The sequence below is a fragment of the Haliotis asinina genome, chromosome 3, assembly GCF_037392515.1.
Source record: "Haliotis asinina isolate JCU_RB_2024 chromosome 3, JCU_Hal_asi_v2, whole genome shotgun sequence".
NCBI classification, from domain to species: domain Eukaryota; kingdom Metazoa; phylum Mollusca; class Gastropoda; order Lepetellida; family Haliotidae; genus Haliotis; species Haliotis asinina.
In genome coordinates this window covers 80633630-80657327 of record NC_090282.1, presented here as the reverse complement: position 1 = coordinate 80657327, position 23698 = coordinate 80633630, and the positions used below count along the sequence as shown (strand labels likewise).

Below are 23698 nucleotides of genomic sequence, written 5' to 3'. Positions count from 1 at the left end.
ATAACTGGACTTGATGAATTAATCTTATTGCCAAAAGAAGGTGTCACTTTTGTTTGTTTTTTTAAAACTGATGTCCTGACACAACAAAGTTGTGTAAGATGGTGAACCAGGTGAGGCAGACATGATTGACCAAGCCTCCTTGAATAACTGACTTGTGATTTCCTGTACTGAGACACATGATTGACTATAATTACCTTCCTACAAGAAACCGGGCAAAGGGGTAGCCCACTGGTGTAAGTGTTAGCTTGTCATGTCACTGACTACTATGTGAAACTTGATCAACCTTGTATAAAGACAAAAACAAAGAACAAAATTAGTAGTGTTATTTTTTGTATTATATATGATTGTGTGTCATACACTACAATGTGGATGGCCACTGGGTTGTCTTCTTCACACACATGTATATACAGGCCATTATCCCATGACTGGAATGTTGCAGAATTATCAAACTGATAGACAGTTAGATGTTGCCATCAGGAGTTACTCTGATAATTTTATGAGTGCTTCAGGAAGTATCATCACCGGATATAAATCAAAACAATCAATTTTCAATGGATCATCAGTCTTTAAGTACAAAGTTCAATACTGATTCCCTCCATTATGTGGAATTATTGAATCAGCTGTTCATCTCAGAACATAGAGAAAGCACATTGTACAGCTAACTTCAGATTCTAGTTCAAAGCTTGGGCAAAACCTGCAACGGGATTTAGAGACATTCAGTGGGTAAACAACCATCACAATTCTGTGTCAGTGAATTCTTCAAGGGCTGTTTTGGTTTCGGAAAATTCAAATGCTTGGTTCTGAAATTCTACAATAGGTCTTCCAAGAACACTGATCGGACTGTTTGCTTTACTTCCATGACCCTTGAAGCTTTCTTCCCCGACCACCATGGACGGCAGTTCCACACTAGCCATACTACACATGCACTGGATGTCTGTATCAGTGTCGTTGTCAAAGTCTGTCAGATCCACATAGCCCCGTACCTGCTGGTGGCAGTGTCGACTTTCAGAACACTTCCTAGTGATGTGCTTCTCCCTAGTTATTCCTGCTGGAATGGGAAAGGCGGCATCCTGATGTTGACGAGGACCTACGTTGGATGGTTTCTCCCACATTTGATATTTTATGCTGCGATATCTATGAACATCACTAAATGCACTTGATTTTCTATCACTTGGTAAATGTTGAAGATGAATCTGAGCCTCAGTTTCAACCAGTGATGAGTCAGTGGATTGGTTTAAGTCCAAGTTTGAAATTGTCTCATGTGACTTTTCAAGATTTTCATTCCTGCGAAACTGGTGTGAAATAAATGAAGTATCTAACTGAGGGGAGACTTCAACACCACTAGCTGTTTCCAAACTTCTATCTCGGCTGAGGGACCTAACTGCTGTAGAATAATCACCTGATATATTGTCCTCCCCGTTTAAGGAAATGGTGTGTGTGATGTTTTCCCTGGAATATGATTTGTTGAGATGGCTGCTGCGTGATACAGAGTTGTATTCTCCAGCTGGCTTCACCTGGTACAGCTGCACACTCTCCCGTTTCTTGGATTTGTTGGTGCAATCCCCATCACTTGTCAGTTTCTTGTAAATGGAAAACATAACCAGGTTTGCCACTACCAAGATGACAAGAATTGAACCAATCACAGCTGTTGTTACAATCTGTGCCTCTGTCATGTTGACAGGTGTTGTCATTGTGGCATTTACAACGTGGTCTCCCATTCTGAAACTGTTGTAGTGAAGTGAATTCTTTTTGAAAATAATTTTGTCAGTCAAGTTTTAACCATAGCTAATTGATAATTTGAAGCAAACTGGAATATCACTTGATACTAAACTGATGGACATGTTTTTAGATGTATGTCATATGCCTTCTATTCACCTAAATGAAGCAACAATCATGACTTTCGAGCTCACATAGGGCACAAACAACTTGTGGTGTGGTTTGGAAGCAGCCCAGAGAGAGTTATGTCCCTTTAACTTTCTGACAGTAGCAACACAACTTCATCTGACAGACTTTGGAATTATCTTGTTTTTCTGATCACTGAATGTTTCAGATTTGGATCAGGTAATTGAGTACATTGATCTCCAGGGTAATGACACCTGAAATAAAAAAAATCATCATTGAGACATAACATTTTTTTGCATGATTGTTTATTTAAGAATTTTACAACCACTGAAACCTTATTGTTTCTCATAAAGGGGATTCTTTGTACCTTTCTACGTAAGATTTTCATAGCACTTTTGAACAAAGAGACAATTAATGCAATTTTGATGATGTATGCCAACTTGTATTGCTGAATTCAAGAAGCAAATATAAAGAAACTAGCTATCTTGTGATTTGGGGTTTTTTCCATAGTCATTTGAATGTCAAATATGAACGTAATACATCAAGTTAATGTTGCTTTTATGAGGAAGGTTGCAGTTTGAATGACAGTTTTTAGTGCAATTGCTTTTTTTGCTGGAGAATATAAGAATGATGGTGTTGATTTATCCACATTTTACTTTTCATGTTTGTTTTATCATCTTCACGTTCCCTTTGTTTAAATCCAGTTTTTGTTGTTTATGTGCAGTTTGAATGATGAGATGAAGAAATTTCACGTGACACGCATCAATCATTGTCCATGCAATGTACTTTCCATCCATGTAACATAAATAACCATGCTTATATTTCCATTTATTGATTTTCTTTTCCCCCTTGATAAACACTTCCTATTACTGGCCTGTATGTTATGTGTAAGGAAGGGAGTCTATTACAACCACAAGCCATGATAGTCTATTTAGTCTGGATTTATTTGGTAATTATATACCATGGGTGGGTTATGTCTCTTATGGTGTCCCTCTTCAAAGCGGCAAGTGATGAGTCACCAAAAGGGTCTTTATGTGTAGTATGAGGAATGGAGATATTATTTACCTGGCTGTGAATCACATTTCAATGGCTACATGTCATTTAGCAGGTGCCTCGAGGGAGGAGAAAGGAAGAGCCTACAAGAACTGTGAGAGAAGAATGTAGCTTGGTTTACTTAGTGTTGGAATGATCTTAGAGCATGCCATTTTGCCTGTATCTAGATGTGAGCTTGACAAGCCTCATACCTACCCTGGGGTCATAGGGTAAAGTGTAGATGTAATTGAAGTCTCTTTTTTCGCTTGTCTGCGCTGTTATGATCTCTTTAAGCGGGTTTGAGCTGGACCATCCCAACAATATGCAGGTGATTGAGTCTGTGATGAAAAAATTCATGTTACTTGCATTGTTCGTTGTTCTGTGTGACAAACGTAATGTTTGTGAGGCAGGAGACTAGTGTGTATGAATAAAGATCTGTGTCTGTATATGTCGCTGTATATACACTGAGAGAATGCAGAGGTTTGATTTGAATATATCCTTGCATTGCTTCTCCTGCCAAAACATCAGCACAGTCACCTCACCTTCTTACAATTCCTCCTGGTCAGTGTTAGAGGCAGTTTGTTAAAGTATTCCGAAATTGTAATAAGAAGATTTGTAACAGTTACTATGCTCAAGACAAAAAAATGTATAAAATTAAATGATTTATCAACTCTATAGGTCATTCAACTGAATCATTACCAACTAGTTTTGTAAATCTATCTACACATTATGTATGGAAGTTACAGTGTCCTGGAAAATTAATTATTTCTTCGATCTATGTTACATTTAATCTCAAGTTCCTGTGATAAACCTCAGTTACAATTCATTGTTATTTAATACTGCTAATGTAAAATGATGGTTATCCACTACACATCCACACTGCATGTGCATCTACGTGTTCTCTGCTTCTGTATGTGTTTCTGCCTGCCGTGTCATGTGCATCAGGCATACCTCGGGGGTGTTATTGAGGATGTCACCATTCAGGGTGTCAGGGTGTCTCACCTCAGCATGTATTAAGTGGGCTTTTCACTGTGTTGGTATTAAAGTATCAGGTTGTAAGTGTTCAAGATACGAAGATGTCATATTGTAAGGTATAGTCAGGATGACAGAAGGTGTCAGGGTTATAAGGTGGTAGGGTGTGAGGGTGTTACTGTTCTGATGATATCAAGATGTCAAGACGTTGTCAGGATTATCCAACGTGTCAGGGTTATAAGGTGTGAGGGTGTTACTGTTCAGTTTATGAAGATAGCACTATGTATGGTGACATCAGGATAATTCAGTGTGTTGGTTTGTTAAGGTGTTACTGTTATGAGTGTTGAGGTATCCCAGGAGAAGATTCAGCTGGTACTGTAAACACATGTTAGGAATATGAGAACCCAGAGTCTGATACTCTAGCCGCAAGGGGATGACCTGTTGATCAAAAGAGCAAGGAAAACTTTTGATATGATTGTATCTAGTCTTGCGTCCAACTGATTTATCTAGTCCAGATCCCTGGGCAGCCCCCTTCATGTAGCTGTGTTAAAACCCACCTGATGTACACTGGGTTGACAGATGGTAAACTGTTTGACATGTGTCTGTTCCTCCAATTTGATGCATACTCACGTAAGTTCCCCACAAAACATACCCTGAGGGACACCAGGGCAGGTATGTGTGTAGAGGCACAGAGTCTGGCAGGTATATGTCATGCATTGGAAATATGTGTGTTGTGCTAGTCATGTGTGGAGCTTGTCTTTGATGTGCCATGCCCCTTCACTGTCCGGGTCAACCAGGGACAGGCCCTGCTTGCATCAAGGACTCCTCACTGACTGGTGTCCCACGGCAGCACAGGGATAACTCCCTATCTCTGTCAGGGGTAAAATACTCCTAACACTGTTCTATGTTGAAGCTGTGCAATCTCAGTCAAAATGTTTTGAAAACTTACTAGAACTTGTTAAGAAGTTTATGTTCTATGTCTCTGTAAGATATCAGTCATGTTTATTAGACTGATTATGTCGTTACTACACTCAGACTGCCAACTAAACACAGACACTTTCACTGTTTAGTACCAGATTTATAGCATAATGAATGATATTAAGAGTATGAAAAAAATATAAAAAGTTGGTTTAATTTTACAAAACACTTCTGAATATGTTAGGTCCTTTCTCTCCAGGGTGGTGTGTTGTTACGTGACTGTTAGGCTCATTATGTATACTCACAGGTGTATAGATGGTACGCACAGGTGTATAGATGGTACGCACAGGTGTATGGATGGTACACACAGGTGTATGGATGGTACATACAGGTGTATGGATGGTACATACTGGTGTATGAATGGGTACACACAGGTGTATGAATGGGTACACACAGGTGGATGGATAGTGCACACAGGTGTATGGATGGTACACAAAGGTGAATGGATGGGTACACACAGGTGGATGGATGGGTACACACAGGTGGATGGATGGGTACACACAGGTGAATGGATTGGTACATACAGGACATTAGAGGCATTTCCACTTGGTAAAGTCAAGAAATGAGAAACAAGCATCTCTAAGGACAAATTGTGAAATCTAGACAGTTTTTGCCCCCAACAATGGTTTCTTTTTGACTTCAGACATTCCTGTGTCGACAGGAATACCTGTTGAAGTGATCAAGTATGTCTCTTAAAACCTAGCCATATATAAATCTGTCATCATCCATCTTTGTGATATACTGGGACTGTTTTTACTTCAGGGATTGACTTTTTTTACAGCGTAATATTTCTAACAATCCATTGTATTGCTCAGCAGTGTGACGCTGTTCACGACAGATGTAACAGTCTCAGTGTTCAGTCTCCACTTGTACTGGATTGGGAAACAAGCAGCTATTGTAATTTCATTGAGAAAAGCCTTACATTGTGTTGAATCGGACATTTTGTTGGGTTTTGAGCAAATTTGTTTTATATTTCTTTCATGATTTTGATTTCATTATTTGTCAGTTTGTTTAAGTTCATTTAATCAATGATCATAATGAACAACATATCTGTATTTTATCATTTAGACAAAAATCTGTATTTCAACATTTATAGTATTACTGTCCATCATCATAACAATAGCTCTCACATTTTAAATAAATGAAATTTTTGTGAAATTGCCAATGTAGTCTAATTTGGGTGAAAATGGATGCAGTACATACATAATATTTACCAGATGAAAGTAATAACCAATTAAATAAGTTACCTCTTGACTGTAACATCCACTAGGCAGTTAGTTCTCAAGTTCCATGTCCAGCCTTGTTGCCTTATAACTGGTTGTAGCTGTAAAATTGAATATCACGTGCTAGTACAATAGTCAACTGAGCACCAAGTGTGTTACTTTGGCACAAAGTAACAACAAGGCTTTACCTGTAAGCCGAGCACACGTTGTGAATGGCGGACTTTGTGTCAAATACACGAAGGCCTCGCTAATGGCAGGAGGGCAGCAGAGTGCACAGCTCTTGCGCGGATACAGTCATCAGTGTTTGCTACTTCATTGTTCCCAGTGTTGACATGGTCAAGATTCAGGTGTTCAGGGAAGGATTTGCTGCTCTGTGTTGAACTAGGATCAGATTCAAACATTATCAGTATTTTCCCAGTGATATAATCAGTTAAAGTGTTACTATTGTGCTGAACGTTTTTGCTACTTGTCACTTTTCTTTGATAGTGTTGTGTAACTTCATAATAATGCTGGTTTCAGTTTTTGGCAACTTGTTTCCAGTGATATTGCTGTTCTAAAGACATGGAGGACTTCAGATACTGTTGTAGTATAAGATATTTGTTTTCAAAATATCATTGTACATACTGTAACCGGTGTATTGCCAGGTCAAGAAACCCTGTGTCAGTTGGCTGTGTGAATATGATATCTCCATTGATTGTGAGTGAGTTCAATTTTACACTGCTCTTAGCAATATTCCAGTAGAAATGGGCTTCACACATATTGGAGAATCGAACCCAGGGTGAATGAACACTGTAACCACTACCTTTACTCTACCCTATCAACAAGATACATGCGGATTGCCAATGGTGACAAACAGTTGTGTTGTGTCATCTTTTTGTCTGTCATATGTGCTAGTGTTTTATAAAGTTCCTCTTCCCTGTATTGGATGACATGCAGGTGTAGCTCTATACTGTGTCCCTGGCTTGCTGTTCCATGTCCAATAAACACTAACTGATTGTCTTGTGTGATCACCTTATTCAATTTGTGTAGTTGAAGCAAGACTTATTGAACAGAATAGTATACTGTCTGTAGAGGAGAGTTAGAAAAGGAACACAATTTCCCAATGTTTGAGATAGCTTATATAATTGAAAGTGGTAGTCTGTGGTCATATGGTGGTGTTTGTGTAGCAGGGAGCGACACACGGCTTACAACAAATCAGCCTCTTGTTGGGTGGACTTCTGTCTATCTCCAGTACGGTCTGAAAGGAGGCAGGCAACTGCCATCCTCAGTATAGTACAGACAATTACAATTCCCAGTCAAGTACAGAATATTACCACCCTCAATGCAGTGCAGAATATTACCACCCTCAATCCAATAGAGAATATTACCACCCCCAATCCAGTCCAGAATATTACCACCCTCAATCCAATACAGAATATTACCACCTGCAATCCAGTCAAGAATATTACCACCCCCAATCCAGTCCAGAATATTTCCACCCTTTTTCCTGTGCATGATATTACCACCTTTTTTCCTGTAAGAATATTAACACCCTTTTTTTTCTGTACATAATCTTACCATCCTCTCTCCTGTACAGAATATTATCACATTTTTTCCTGTATACAGAATACCACCCACAGTCCCACAGCAAGTATTAAAGTATTAAGAAATGTGTTGATTATTGTCAACCAGTTCATATACTGACAGTAGCAGCCTTGAGTTAGAGATGAAGTAGTAGCCTGTTAGGAACCAAAACTATTCCTGACTGACTGACTGACTGACTGACTGACTGACTGACTGACTGACTGACTGACTGACTGACTGACTGACTGACTGACTGACTGACTGACTGACTGACTGACTGACTGACTGACTGACTGACTGACTGACTGACTGACTGACTGACTGACTGACTGACTGACTGACTGACTGACTCACTCACTCACTCACTCACTCACTCACTCACTCACTCACTCACTCACTCACTCACTCACTCACTCACTCACTCACTCACTCACTCACTCACTCACTCACTCACTCACTCACTCACTGTTCATGAAGTCGTCACTGTATGTTCTAAGAGCAGTCAGTGTTATAGGTGGAAAGTAAAGTCTGTCCTATGAACTTGGTAAAGCCCATTCGGCTTGCGGACATGCTAGTGCATATCAATGCACGTCTCATAAGCTTGTGTAAATAAGAATAGGGTTTCACTTAATTTTACCTGTGTTAAGCTATGTAGGTAACCTGTTAATGTTGATTCAGGGCAGCAAGATAGATCTGCTGGTCGACGTAGTGTACCTATGTATTTGTGAAATCTTGTCTATCCTAACTCCTAGTACAACACACTCTTAAACAACATAGCATTCTGGCAATCATTCTGTGTTGTTTCCTATGTGTTGAAACTTAAAAAATCTCAAAATTACATCAACAGAAGACAATCCTGTTAGTTTTGTCCAGCATAGAATTCATTCTAAGATAAACTGTTTTCAGAAAATTCATTACACTGTCTTGAGAAGCCCTTATAGGGGTACAAGGAAACTATGTACATATGTTCGAGTGTTTGTATTTTGGAGATCAGTAAAGATTTCAAGTACATGTTGCTAGGCAGTGGAGATGTGTGCTTGTCTGTTGCACTCCAGCCAGAAATGTGTGTGCAATATATGGATTGTCCCTTCATAACATCGACATTATTATCCAGGTTTGCAAATTTGTCCCTCTTGGGTCAGCGCTCAGTGTATTCATTGTAAACAATAGGATGCAATTTTTACCACTTTTGATGTTAAGCATACATGTTTAAGCAAACCAAACAAATTGTGTTTCGATTGTTTTGTGCAGCCAAGAGTATAGTGGGCCTTTGTGTACAAGGATAGGATTTTGAATATTAGGTGTGGTAGCTTAAATCATGTATGATTTCCCCAGATTGCACAAATGCCCTACATTTTAATCATACACATTAAGAACAATGAGCATGATGCCAATGTCGCTAGTATTAAAGCAGCATTGTGTGAAGGGACAGCTGTAATATGTGTGTATTGCCACTTTACACAGAACATCCACATTCATTACGTGACTTGAAAGAAGTTACCAATCACCTTATCCTTTCATATTACCTCAGTCGTAGTAGACTCACTACAGTAATAGGAAAGAATGTGATGAGTCTTAATTTCCTGTAGTTGTATTAAATGATGACCACCAAATTTCACTAAGATGTGCATTAGGAGGACCTGTTTTTCACAAAATGTTGAAGTTAGATGCAAAATAGGATCAGCAACTATTCCAGTGTAGATTATAAACTGTACACAAATTGATAGGTATGCATAATATTTTGACTATGTTTTTGCAGTGAAGATTTGTCAGACAATTTCATGAAAATGGCATAACTTCCTTGGTCTCTTGGATTCTCCCCAAAGTCTGATTTCTGTTGTCATGGCCAGTATAGAATTTCCACTAAGTGTTGCTTCTAGTTGAATGCTTTGCCTGGAGGCAGCCCGCTGTACAACTGATCTGCATGTCTTCTGGCTATTGAACCCTGGGGGTTTATCATGATACACTATGTAACATGTAAACTAGTGAACTGCTTGGCTCTGATTTTTGTGAGGTTTGAGTGAATTATTCTCTGCCAATTATCACCTAAACCCAGTTTGTCTCTCAATTGTCCTCCTGTACTGAAACTATATTCACAAGTCGCCTGTGAGTTGTCCTGGCAGCTGACATGCAGACTACAGGGTACCTGTTCCCACACACGACCCCTTGTTTGTTCTACCTGTAACAGGTTACCTGTCTCATTACCTGGCTTGCAAGCAAGTGTGTTGGCTACAGTTATTGACTCCACCTGAGAATTGTGCTGGGGTCACAACGACATTCACCTTAGAAAGTCCAGCATCCTGCCAGCCAAGCAGGATATGTAGATCAGAGGGAATTAATTTAGTGACAAGAAAGCATTTTCTTCTTAAATAACGACCCTAAAACAAACCTATGCCTAACAACACTGGTGTTCAAAAGTTACAAATAGGATTTGTTTCTTTATTTAGCTTAATAGGGTTTTCAAGTTGAACACCTATCTAACTACCACTTGTAGAGGGATTTGATAAGGATTTTGCTGCTTGAAAACAATTTTATCCTTGTTTTCATAGTCAAATAGAGCAATATGTAATTTGAACACCTTCAGATTTACCAGTATTTGTATTTGCAAGTTATAAGACCAATTCGTGTGATGAAGTGATCTTTTACAAACAGTTCCATCCCTCTCATCCTCTTGATGTTCAGTTTGTTGAACTGAGGTATGCACTTGGACCAGCCCACCTATTTCCAGAAAAACCTGCTTTGTCAAGCAAAATATATTTTGAAATGGTTTTTAATCTGTTGAATAATCTGTTTCATAATATCAAAGAATCAATACAGTGTGTCTTTGAATTTCAATACAAAATGATAGGCGAAGAAACTTTGACAGTTTCACTTGATAATGATGACGATGAGGCGACAGCATGGTTTAAGCACTACGCAAAATTTCATCAATTCTTCTGATTGGCCTCTGAACTAGGGGATTATTCATGGCTGTCACAAAGCTGATAGTTTCAGAAGTCTTTGGATGCAAATGTTGCTTCTGTGACGACATTGTTCTTGCAGTGTCTATGGTAACAAAATTGGTGTATCAAATGCATCATGAAATGTGTCAAGATCTTTGTCATCAGTGAGGGATTGTCGGTCTGGTGTTGTTGCTGGATTCCTCACTGCAGTGTACTTTTTCTTGGATTGTAGAGACAACTTGCCCAACTCCGTCATGATCATGGCCTCCATGATGCCATTGTCTGACTTGTCACTGCCATGCCGTGGTGCCAACATGAACCGCTTCTGCTTTTCTTTGTGGTGATCACGCACCTTCATCAGAAGACAGATTAAAGGCCCCATGACCAACCAGAACCCGATGATTGTTCCAATCACTATTCCAAATGTGGCACTAGCTGACATTCCTCCAAAATCAGCTAATTTCTTTTTCTGTGTGATTGTTTTGACATCAGTGATCTTAGCGTGTGTTCCTGTTGTCCCATTGGTACCTGCTGAAGCTAATCCTGTAATCTTAGCATCTTTGAACTTGCTTGCACCATTGATGACTGGAGTAGGCTGAATCTCCTGAACCGGGTTGTCTTTCTTAGGTCTGTATTGGTAACCATAATTGTAATAGGGGTCATACACATCAGAGGCCATACTGGACATGTTGTGCACTTTGTATGGCCGGAGTTCTGATCCACTTGGCTGAAGTCCCTCATCATGCTCATACTCAACACCTTCTCCAACCTGACTGATGTTGGCCGATGCTGACATCAGATGTTCATCAGCTTCATACTCTCCCTGTTCCTCTTGTTCCCCAGCCTCTCCGGCCTCTCCAGCCTCTCCAGCCTCCTCAACTTCCTCAGCCTCCTCAGCAGGTTCTGTGTAGTTCATGATGTCAGGGTACATGGACATGTTCTCAGGCAACACTGAGTTCATGTAACCATAACGTTGCCGAAGCATGTCTAGTTTTTCCTCTAACTCATCATCTCGCTGTTCTGCTGGACTTTCATATTCTGTGCCTTGTTGGTCTATTGTCAGTGTTGGGATGATTTCTTCGTAGTACCCCAACTGTTGGTCCACTGGTCCATTCTGCATTTTTGCTTCTGGAACAACAAAATGGAAGGTGTAAGTTGATGCAGTGTTATTCACAAATCTGAAAACCAGTGTGATTTAGCAACTATTGATCTTTGTTGTAATTTTGTTAATATTTAGTTACTGCCATAAGAAATAGATAATCAAGGGTTGGTGTAATCAATAATTCTTTGATTGGTGTATATAATCTAGGCTTTATCAATGTCTACCAATCCAAAGAATACTGTTACCTTTTTAAAGTGTGCTTGAACTATGGGTCAAGTGCCTTTTTCTAATGTTGGTCTACATATGAATGTGTCATTAGGTATTCAGTCTCAATGTTGAATAGCTGACCAAGAAACATAGTATTTGTTATGGAATATGTTACAAGATAAAATTAATTTGGATCATGACCTGAGTTACTCTGTAGGCAAGACATGTAAGTGGGTTTGACTTCAATATCCTAGCATATAGTTTTGTGCCTGGAGACTAGGTGTGAAGACTTGTGGCCAAGTGTTCCTGTTTGATGATGACACTTGGTAAGCTGCCTGTAATCCCTGTCCCAATACAGTCTGAGTCAGTTGGATGAAGGAGGCATGGGAAGGAAGCACTGACAGGTGCCCCTTGTGTGTGATCAGCATGGTGTGAACAACACACACCCACCAACACTCAGACACCAGGAGTTAGCTCATAGCTCATTCCTAGCCATTAGAAATAAACATATTTAGTGTCAGCAGTTTCATGTCTTTTCTTTGCGTGCAGTATCTACAGTTTCATGGTTTTAGTGAATTGCAAGCAATGTCTACAGTTTCATGGTTACATGGATTGAAGCCAGTGTCAGCAGTTACATGCTTCAGTTTAGAAACGTTGATAAAATGATATGATGTATTGCATCCCATGCAAAACAAATCTGACTGTATATTGTTGTGAACATGAGTCTGATTATTTTTGATTCTGTAGCAATGGATGCTGTCAAAAATACAGTAGTGACTGTTAAACAATAGTCATTGTACATCAAAGGAAGAAGTCACGTTTTTAACCTTCAACGAATATAAGCTGGTGGTTGATACAAGAGCATGACTGTGGTTATATTTACCAGGAAGTAAGGGCAGTGGATCTGTTCCCTGTTGAGGTGAGCGAACAGGACGTGGATGGCTGTTAGTCTTCTTCTGCTCCTCCTGTCTCGTGTTAGACATAATCCTTGGGTTGTGTTTCCTTGTTGTAACATCTCCTCCCTGCTGAAGGGCATTGTGGGATGGACCATCTCCACCTTCTGATGCTTTCCTTGTTCTTGTTGCAGAAGTTTCTTGAACACCTGACATGCTGGGTACAATGACCAATTGGTCATGGTTATCCTTTGAATCCTTGGTCATCCTTGAAGTCATTCCTACATTTGTACCTCCTGTAGCTGCTGAATAACATGGAACCAGGAATACAAAGCACACAGTCACACACACATGAAACATGCTTAACACCTGGTGTCGACTCATTGTGGTTCAGAATCTGCTTTAGTACATCCACCAGGTTGATCCTTATTGAAAAATAATGTACAGAATCTCTTCCTCTGTCGCTAAAACCAGTGCAATGTATGTAGAGACTGTCCTAGTGTCCAAACCAACAACACAAAACAGTAGTCTCTCCACCAGGGCACAAGATACCAATGGTTGTTGATCCCAGCTGCAACCCTTTATGAACTGTAAGTCATTAAGGTACCTCGTACACTACGATGCATAAATCTGTCACTGTCACTGCACCAACAAGATCGTTAGTGATACAACTTCAAGACAATGTGGAAACCACCATCGTTCTCACCTGCTGAGTCAAACACTTATTGACATCTGGGACAATGCAGTTTATCGTGTAGTGTTTCTGGCCTCTGACACACATGGCGTTGATGTATGCTGTAATGAGTAGCTTGTGATTGGCACCTCCCATGCCACGTCATCTCATCTTCGAAGTGCCTCAAGGTACTGGGACAAGCATCAGTCTTTCTTAAACTGTCAGTGTCTTGAAAGAACATATTACCTCCATCATGATTATGGGTCAGCCAGTAGGATGATCTGTATTTAATTGTCAGCTGAATGTATAGAACTCAGCTGAAACAAAAATCTTGCAAATTAATACAATGAGTTTGATTAGTTTCATCCTGAAAAGATCAAATGCATGTTTTTCCCCACCCAACGCTCAAAATGTGTGTCTCTGTTTTTGATGATACAGTTATGGTTGTTCAACATGAAAAGTGTTTGATAGGTCTGAAAAGGGATTCAACCATACATTTGTACTACCATGACACAGGGAAATGAACCCTCATCATAATGATATGGTATAAGGGTACAGTTTCGGTTTTGGCTAGACATTTGATATTTATTAATTCACAGAAAGACAATCTCAAAATCATTTCTGTTGATATTCTTTCGATTTGTTGAAATATTCTTTCTGATCTGATTAATTTTAAAGTTTCAGATGCTAAATGTGTGTATAAATAACACTGCTGAAATTTGCATTCAATGGAATACATTATAAATAAATCATAACAGTGAACTGCAGTTATAACAAGCTCAGCGGGACCTTGATAATTTCGACTAAAATGTAAAGGGAGAGGACAGAATCAACAACAGTTTGTCGTTTTAGGTGTGCATGTTTTGAAAAGTCAACATTTTTTTCTTAAAATATTTTCTCAGTGTTTCTTACTTTCAAATAGTAATTGTGCTGTTGATACTCCCTTAATCTAGTAAAATATTTTAGTTGAACAGGTTTTTATCTCATAATTGTTTTTGTCCTAGAAAGGTCAATGAAGTCATTAAAGCGAGGAAGACAATTTATGAATGTTCCTATGAGTTATGAGTATGTACTGTGAAAGTAAGTCATGTGAATGAATAAAATATTAATAAAGCATGCAAAACGTTGTGAAGACATATGACACAGGTGTCACAACTGATGACGGATGGGGATTGTGAGACAATGCTGGCTCCCAGCATCCATACTCATGACTCCTGGGGGTGTACCAGGCGATTGTGATTGAGTGACTGACACATATGACTGCTCTGCCAAAGTTTCTACCCCCAGGGCTCTTTACAAGGCAACAAATGTGTGTTAATGCAGATGTTCTAACTGACAGGTCAACACATTTCTTTTTCTCTCCATTGACTGCTTTGTGTGCTGGAGTTATTGTCTTAAACAGGGTTGGCCATATAAGTATCATTTCCTGGTGTTGGTGGTGGATTAATGGCCAATCAGTTACCTTTGATAGAACAACTGAAAAATGGAAAATAAAATTAGCTTTGATTTAGGCGTGTGAAAAAAAGAATATAGTGTAGTTCTCCTTAGATAATATGAGCATTTGTTTAATAGTTCAGTGATGAATACACGCTGCCATTTAAGAAAGAGATCAAATGTAAAATATGTATATTTGGGATTAAATATCATGCTCACCTACGCACGCATGCATGCACACACGCACACACGCACACGCACACGCACACGCACACACACACACTTGGGCTGCTTAGTGTAGCAAAACACATCTTGCAGGACACCAGTCCTTGTGTGAAATATGTCTGTGTTCACCCAGTAGTAATGTATGTATACCTGGATGGATGTGATGGAATGACTGTTAACCTCCTAGTCCTACAGAATCAACTTGGGTTGTATACTTCCCAGGAAGCTGAGAATTCATTGGTTTCACATTAATTTCAGACTTGCTGAGCGTGTAAAATTATCTTTTGGCAAGGTGCCGCTGTGGTCGTACATTTACTGATAGTGTAAATACACTCAAAACAAAATGATAAAATAATGATTATGTACCAGTGACAACTGTTCATAGCTGACTAAATATATCGATGTGCATATGCTTATCAGTTATTGATGTCCTATTTTGGTTGCAGCTGTGTCAGAAATGTGTGTTTTGTTAGTTCTGAGAAGGGGATATAAGGGAAGAACAGTGGTGGTGAGATGTGTTTATACAAGAACTTACTGACATAAATTAAGCTATTTATTTCACTACTCCCATTCTTTGGTGCATACAAGTATAAATCCAAGTTGTAATAGACATAACACTATATATTTGGTTTGATCGTTCGTTTTCTTTACAGTGTGTTAACGTTATCGGTAAACGTACGACCAAAGCGGAAGTTAGCCAGTAGATATTTTTTACAGGCTCTGCGCATGCGCACAGCAAGTCTTAGATTAATGTGAAACCAACGAATGGTTCATTGTCAATGGATTTGGCACAGTATATATGTATATACTTGCACAATGATAAATCTGTTCTACTCTGAGGTGCAGAATGTTGCACTGGAACATAGCCTCAAAGTTCTTCCAGCACGTACTACAGCTATCCACACATGGGAGGCTGCAGACAAATGACATTAAGACAGTTTGTGATTTGTTCATCACTTATGTACATCAATACAAAAGTATAACACTTCTGTACATCTGGGATGACAGACAGACAGTGTGTAGTGAAGGAACCCAGTGAAACCCAACTGCCTGTGAGCTTGCTATGTAGTGAATCTTAACAACTAGACTTGCATGTCTGTCGTGAATATATACTGGACAAAATAAGCTAGGGGTATTTGCATTTGTGTGATTGATATTTTATCAGTATTTCAATGAATAAATACATCATTATCCATAATATCAAAATTTACATATATCCCTTACTGTTTTTGTCTAGTATATTTGTTTCAGGGTGTGTGTGACAGACCATAGTAAATGCTCAACATGCAGTGGCTTTAGGTCGGTTGAATATTTCATGGCAACTTAGAATCTTCAGCATATTTGGCCAACTACAATCACAGAAAGTGCTTACATCCAGTTTCATCTATAAAAGCATTCAATAGAGATGCAGCTGTATACATGAATGCACTGGTGTTAATCTGTTATAGATACCAATATAGATGTGTTCCAGTAATGAATAAGGAACATTGTTGTAACTTACAGTTCACTCCGTCTCTGGAGAATTTGAACATGCACTTAATACATAGACATAAATGTCTAATCAAACCACAGTTATTCCATAATGAATCAGAAACAATGTTTAAACTTACTTCAGAGTAGGCAATATTGCCTCATATCTTGGAGGCCACACAGAGTATTGAGTCCCACTTGGCTATTTGGTGGAAGCTTCCTTATCTTGCCAGTGCCAGACTTCTGTGAGTCATTCTCAGACATAGACTGCTTCTGTGTGGAGTCAGCAGTCTTGGTGGCGGGGGATTCCCCCTGGAGCAGTGCTGCCAGAGCTTCCTAGTGTCACACAATACTTCCAAACAGATACAGTGATCTAAATACTTTCTGTATCAGATGACATTTGCCACTGATGCTTAGCACATTTTGCTGACAAGATTTACATGTATTGTTGTAATAAGATGGGGGTAATATGTGTCATGTGGTTTGGAAGCAAAAAAATTAATCGTCAAAACAGAGCTAGAAAGTATATACTTTCTTCAAACATTCGGCATTGTCCTAAAGGATAGAAACATGAGAACTTACCATTTTTTGTGATGTGATATATTTTGATTATTGCTTGACTATCACAACATGACAAGCTTCATATTACTTCTCCATGGCATGTTTCGTCCATATACTGGTGAAGTGAAGTAAGATTGAAGCAAACTGATGGCTACACTGACAAGTGGTTCTTGTGGGAAGTGAGAATGTATGTAACCTTAGCCTGTTATATCCCTCCCATGGACCCTCGGTTAGGGGGGTCTCACCAGTGCTTGCCAGTCCCAGGGGGAGGGGGGTACATGTAGGAGCATGCTGACTAAAGGGGGTTACCCCAGGGAGGGACCAGTCATGGGAGGGTGATGTTTCAGACGTATTTGTTTCACCAATTAGCTGTTGTCTCTCACCTGTGTAGACAAAGTAGTTTGTGACATTTCTTTACAAAAGGTGAGCAAATAGCCCTCAAAAGTTCAGTGTTGAATGCTAAATGTTGAGTGAGGAGAGAGTTCAAATTGAACATGAATGAAACTGTAGACATGGATGTAGCACTGATGTGGGATTGCATCTGGTAAATGTTTAACTGAAAAGGATTACTTTGGCGATGATTCATCAGTGCAATAAATGGCTTCATGTTATTAATTCAGTTCAAAGTACTTATGACACTGATATTATAGAAATGTGTAAGTATTGGTGCATGTAGACAGGTTCACACTTTCTACCTGTCAAAGATATGCCTTTTGGAAATATTGTTTTATGATCAAGACATGCATTTCTCATTTGTTAGTAAACAATTTTACATCTCAACATGAATTATCAGTGTCCAGGGAGAATTATCTCATGTTTCCTCACTTGGTTGATTCTGTGTCCTGTTGATTCCATATACAAGGGGAAACAAGAATATTCTAATTATCGCAATGAATTCATGGAGAAATTATGTTGAAAATTATAAGGTAACATCAGTGATCCTGATGCAGTTAATGGACCAAAGATGACTTACTCCATTTCATTCAATGCTCTGGTAGTTGATCCTAAACATGAGTAACCCCAAGCATGAAGATGACTGAGTCATGCAGCGTTATCAAGGTTTTGTAATTAAATGGTTGCACTGTTGAACAGAATCAAGAGGAGATTAAATCTGTTAATGGTGAAGATAACCCATCTCATGATACTGTTGTGAGATGGAAAAGGAATTTTTAAACCGATCATATATCCCGGACAAATGAGCCAAGATGTAGACCCTATTTTGACAATATCATTGAGGTCATTGAAGAGGCAAAGTGTTGGTTTTCCATGAAATTAGAGGGTCTATTTAAGCAGTGTGCACAAGGTCAAGAAATGTGGGGTGAAATGTGTCAATCTGGATGGTGACTATGTAGAGACGTCTTGACAAGAAATCAGAATAAAGTTTCTACCCTGAAAACGGCTTGGTGATAATTAGAACTTTTTGATGTCCCCTCATATAAGCAAATACTGCATGGAAGCAAGATTCCGTGAGTTTGAACTGTTTTGCCTATCTGACAATAACACTTGTGTTTCCAGGTGTCGGGGGAGAAAGTCAGCAAGTTGTCCCTGGTGGATCTGGCTGGAAGCGAGCGAGCCCAGAAGACAGGGGCAGTAGGGGAGCGGCTCAAGGAGGGCAGCAACATCAACAAGTAAGTCTACAGGAGATATAGGTGTCAGCTGGACACAGGTGTCAGACTGGATGTAGGTGTTGGGATAAGAACTGATATAAGTGTCAGCTGGACGCAGATGTCAGATTGGATATGGGTGTTTGGATAGGGACTGATTTTGGTGTCAACTAGACACAGGTGCCTGACTGGATGTAGGTGTTGGAACTGATATAGGTGTCAGACTGGATGACTAAGGCAGATTTAGGTGTCAGCTGGACTTATGTCCAAAGTGCTATTAAGACTGGATGCAACCATTAGTCAACAGACGATAAGTGTCTGCAGTGATGAACTAGACTGTTTCTATTTGTTGGACTGTAGAAGGTGTTATAAAACTTCACATCAGAAAATGTAATTAAGTGACCGTTTATGTCACTGTAATGGTTTCTTGTGATGGGAACTGTTTGAAGCTCTCATATAATACTGTTCCTGTTGCTGTCAGTAAGTCCTTGCAGGGATTGTGGCATGTTTCATTATCAGTTGATCAGTATCGCCTTGCAGTATGACCACCTATGTTAAAGGAGGACATATGGTCTCAGGTTTTTGTAGTATCATGTAGTACAAAGTAGCATCATAGATTTGTGATAACAATTTCTGTGTAGAAGTCATACCTGCCAATTCGAACAGGGAAATCCTCAAGACTATCCCACTGTCTCTGAATATGCATAATGGCGATAGAAACAGGTGAAGACCAAACCCAGTGAAACAGAAAATTCATAACCTGATGAAATCACTTAAATAAAAGCTTGAAAATAATTATCTTAAGAGACATTGAACCAGCCACAAACTTAATGTCCATCTGTGTCCTTGTACATAATTCTTGCTAGTCTGTCCCACAGTCCCTGAACCACATTATTTTCGCCAATGCATAGCCCTCCCAGCAATGCCAAAGGTGAAGCAAGTCTAGATTTCATCCGGTTCAGGAATCTTCCAACTCACTGGCAATCCTTTGCAATGTAAATGGGATTATTTGTTACATTAAAAGTCATATATATTCACGGACTAAGCGTTAGTCAATTCTTGCATGCGAAAGTTAGTACTTGACCAGATCTGAACTGGTGGCACTGTTGTCTAAGGCTGTGTTCATATTCTTTCCAGGTCTCTGACCACTCTTGGCCTGGTCATCTCTGCACTAGCGGACTCAGCAGCAGGGAAAAACAAGAACAAGTTCGTCCCATACCGGGACTCAGTCCTAACATGGCTTCTCAAGGTAACGATAGCCAAGACATCATAATATGATAGTAAACAATGTCATCAAAGAACAAGAGGACATGTTTGACAGTTTTTTTATTGTTGCCCTCTTGGCCAGTTAATATCAACTTGACATCACATTAATCTGAACTAAGAAAGTGAAATCCCACATATGACATGTTGAATCTGAACAATGTCTTCCATGGCTCACATGACCAAATATTGGCAAAATTAATATGAGCAAATACTTTCTCATATACGATAATAATGATGAATGAACTCATGATGCCTGATACTGCACACCACAAAGGGGCATGCTCAAAGTGTGCATGCACAGGACAACATCATTACCCTGGATACAGGACATCATTACCCCGGATAACCAAAGCTGCATGTTAGGCTCTATTAGGTAAAGTCATAAGACTTTGTCCCACTAAGTAAGACTTTTCTGTTGGGTGAATAGAGGCATTTTTTGACAAACTCACTTGTCTAAGGTGAGGCCACATGTATCACATGTGCTTTATTGTGGGCCTGGACTGAAGCCCTATAAACTGTCAGGAGTCTCTCAAGTTGCCAAACACAGTCAGCCATCCAAGGATTGTCTGAGTTCAACCTGTGAAGGTCAGAGGGTAGAAGAGACCTTCAGCAACTATGCCTGTCTTAAGAGGCGACTAACAGGATCGGATGGTCAGTCTCGCTGACTTGATTGACACGTGTCATCAGTTCCCAGTTGCACAGATCAATGCTCATGTTGTTGATCACTTGATTGTCTGGTCCAGACTTGATTATTTACAGACCACTGTCATAAAGCTGGAATATTGCTGAGTGCGGCGTAAAATTAAACTCACTCACTCATCAGTGCTTACCTCCAGCTGATTTGTGACCTGAACTGCATGCACAGGACCACAAGCCAGCACCAATACAATAAAGGGTCAAGTTGATTCTGTTTCTTGATTCATGATATTGACTGATGTATGATTTTGTAACAGTTTTGCACGATGACTTACAGCTGCATCAGTTCAGCTTAAAGTGCATGTTTGCAATGTTTTAATTTACACCTTAAGATCTCCTGTATCATGATTACAGGTGAACATTGACAACAGGAAACATTTGTCAAAAATGTTTCAAAAGAGTGACATGACAGAATTAGTTGCCTAGATACAGGGTCTCAACATGAAGTCACATGGCACACCCAGTTGTGAAGGCAACAGAAGGCCCATCACTCACTCTGCAATTATGCTGATACAGCCCTGACAGATTATATTTGTTTTCTTTTATAAATACTGCTGTGATGACAGTATTTCGCTAACTAAGACTGGAAGTTCAAAGAATGTCTTCATTAAGGTTGTTATGTCCACTGGTGGGTTTGGTGATTAACGCTCATCACTGTAGCAGTATTTCAGCTGTATGATAGTTGTCATGTCCAGATCTTACACTGACCTTCAGTTAACACAGTAAGATGAACCGTTTGCTTTCTTACTCTCCATCCAGTCACAAGCACAAGTTTGTGTTCTATCACAGATGTTTTCATTAGATGTACGTCTAAGCCTCCCTCCCTCTTCTCTCTCTCTCTCTCTCTTTCTCTCTTTTTCTCACTCTCCTTTTCTTTCTCTTTATCCTTCTCTCTATCTCAATTTGTCAAAGCTTATCCTAATGGATGACATGAAATTGCTTCAACTTATATTACTCTAAGTAACATTTCCCAATTTCCCTATAAATATCAGCCTCATAATCAATCAATACTGATTGCCAGCATGTACTTCAGTCAAGACACTCAATCTGACATCCAGACAATAAAATGACAAGGCTGCAAGTGAAAGGGGGACAACTCTATTTACCCTACGATTATTGTTGATTAAAATCCTTTTTAAGAGTCACCTTTTCCCCCCAAAGGCAATTTATTAGGCAGCAGGCATCTGTTTGAGGATTCTGTGTGGGGATTCAGACAAATTTTGTTAAAGATGAGAATGTTAATCTAAATAATGATAGGCCTATAAAAGAGTGTCCATTGAGACGTTGTTGATTTGATTCTGAGACTGTCTAGACTCTATCAAGATGAGTGACAATCAGATTCTGTGTTTCTCCGACAAATGGTGGAAGGTAGATAAACTGAGTCGATACTGTCCATGGAGGAGGTATTATGTTGAGAGAAAGTCATGCAGATCTCTTTATATGTACCCCATCCTGTCCGTCAGAGAGGGGAGATTTTGGACTTCTTGCAACAGCAGAATGAGTTTAGTTCTCAATATCTAAGACATGTCAGTAAATGCTGAGTGTTTCTTCAAGTGGAGGAGTTGAATTCAGAAGAAAAACTTTCAGGCAGATCCAAAATGCCATCACAAAAGCAGCCGTAAGAATCATGGACATCCCTCTCAATTAACACTGAGAGGTTCTAATTAAACAAACATGAATTCTTACCTCTGGTATCCTTATTCATATTTGTATTTTGTCACTGCTTTTAGATTGATCTTGAGCAGTTGGCTTTTGAAGGAGAAATTTCATATACAGCCATGATATCTTCCATAGAATGGACTCATTTTGTCCTAATGACAAAATATCAAGATCAATGTTATGTTCAGGTCTTTAGATTTTATTGTTAGTTTCTAATCCTTTAATTGTCATGACTGCAAGTCTTTTTCGATATTTCCAAAATCTGACTACATGTGCAGTTTTCCTAACGGGACATGGCATTGTTTTCTTTTGTAATTTCAACCATAATTTCTGATACATCAGAGATTTCCACCTGTATGTCTTGATACGAAGCTCCGTGACTTGTCCATACTAGCATCGGACCAGTTACATTCCACAGATTAGACAATACATATGACTTGATATGGTGCTCCATCACTTGTCCATACTAGCATCGGATCAGTTACATTCCACAGATTAGACAATACATATGACTTGATACAGTGTTCCATGACTGGTGTCGGATCAGTCGCATGCGGACTCTTACTGCTGATCATGGTTAGGATCCCCGAATCTCATAAACAACAATCCCACTATACTATTTATGGAACTAATTTTAGTCTGAGCTTCTAGTTAAAAACATGCATCCTTGACAATAAATGTGATTCCACACAACAAGCTTGTATAATGATCTTCTTGCATGTCTAAACCACCTGAATCATTACAAAATGTAAGTTTTTGTAGAATGTCTTTTGTCATTGTCATTGCTCAGGAGATAGGAAAGGGAAAAAAGAAATTCTAAAATATGCTTCCGGATATATGATCTGTGAAGTCAAGGCTCACATTCTCATTTTTATGGGAACTGATGTATATTAAATAACTGCTGATATATTCTTTTTTATTAATCTTTTTTGTAATCGGAAATAGAAGAGAATTCTGACACTTACAAACTGTGATCTCATCAATTTTAGCACTGGACTGTATATAATTATATCTGCTTTTGGCAAAGGTCAGTGTGTTTTTTAACATATTGTGGCATCCTTTGAAGATGTATAATAGATTATGCTTTAAGAGGTCCTCTGGGAATTTTCAGAGAAGACACTGTATATTATCATAGTTAAGCAGATCTATAGATAAGCGGACCGCCTAACTTAACCCTTTAAATAAGTATCAAAATGGTATGTTTCAACCTCTGTATTTTTAAGGTCACTGCATCAGAATACATCTAGTTATATAATCAGGTGCATTTTAACTTAATCGCCAGAAGGGGAACACATATATATTTCCGGTGCTGTATACAAGACACTTACACATGTACTCTTAATCCGAGTATGTAAG

The 23698-nt window shown here is 39.2% G+C and overlaps 3 protein-coding genes across 11 annotated transcripts in view; 1 reads left to right on the top strand and 2 right to left on the bottom strand.

The window, feature by feature from the left end:
• Positions 1-23698, top strand: part of LOC137278560 (kinesin-like protein KIF13A) — a 209445-nt gene that overhangs the window by 91579 nt on the left and 94168 nt on the right. For all 8 annotated transcript variants that reach the window (XM_067811008.1, XM_067811007.1, XM_067811004.1 and 5 more), the window contains exons 9-10: positions 18633-18745; positions 19859-19970. In XM_067811008.1, coding sequence (XP_067667109.1) covers positions 18633-18745; positions 19859-19970 — 225 coding nt within the window. The remainder of the gene's footprint in view (positions 1-18632; positions 18746-19858; positions 19971-23698) is intronic.
• On the bottom strand, positions 320-6353 carry LOC137278562 (uncharacterized). 2 transcript variants are annotated; one of them, XM_067811010.1, is made up of 3 exons: positions 6072-6322; positions 3091-3212; positions 326-2096 (listed from the first exon to the last, which is right to left on the bottom strand). In XM_067811010.1, the coding sequence occupies exon 3, from the start codon at positions 1716-1718 to the stop codon at positions 735-737; it is 984 nt and encodes a 327-aa protein (XP_067667111.1). In that variant the 5' UTR covers positions 1719-2096; positions 3091-3212; positions 6072-6322; the 3' UTR covers positions 326-734. The 2 variants fall into 2 exon arrangements, with proteins under 2 accessions (XP_067667110.1, XP_067667111.1); XM_067811009.1 differs by lacking the exon at positions 3091-3212 and having other exon boundaries at positions 320-2096; positions 6072-6353.
• On the bottom strand, positions 10366-16750 carry LOC137277133 (uncharacterized). The gene is made up of 3 exons (XM_067808803.1): positions 16697-16750; positions 12745-13744; positions 10366-11680 (listed from the first exon to the last, which is right to left on the bottom strand). The coding sequence occupies exons 2-3, from the start codon at positions 13136-13138 to the stop codon at positions 10656-10658; spliced, it is 1419 nt and encodes a 472-aa protein (XP_067664904.1). The 5' UTR covers positions 13139-13744; positions 16697-16750; the 3' UTR covers positions 10366-10655.

What these genes read in the sequence shown, in the direction of transcription:
- LOC137277133 (XM_067808803.1), bottom strand. Translation starts at nt 13,138, where the DNA reads ATGAGTCGACACCAGGTGTTAAGCATGTTTCATGTGTGTGTGACTGTG. An exon ending in TCCACTGCCCTTACTTCCTG is followed by an intron (nt 11,681 to 12,744) that starts GTAAATATAACC and finishes TTGTTGTTCCAG; the next exon opens with AAGCAAAAATGCAGAATGGA.
- LOC137278562 (XM_067811009.1), bottom strand. Translation starts at nt 1,718, where the DNA reads ATGGGAGACCACGTTGTAAATGCCACAATGACAACACCTGTCAACATG.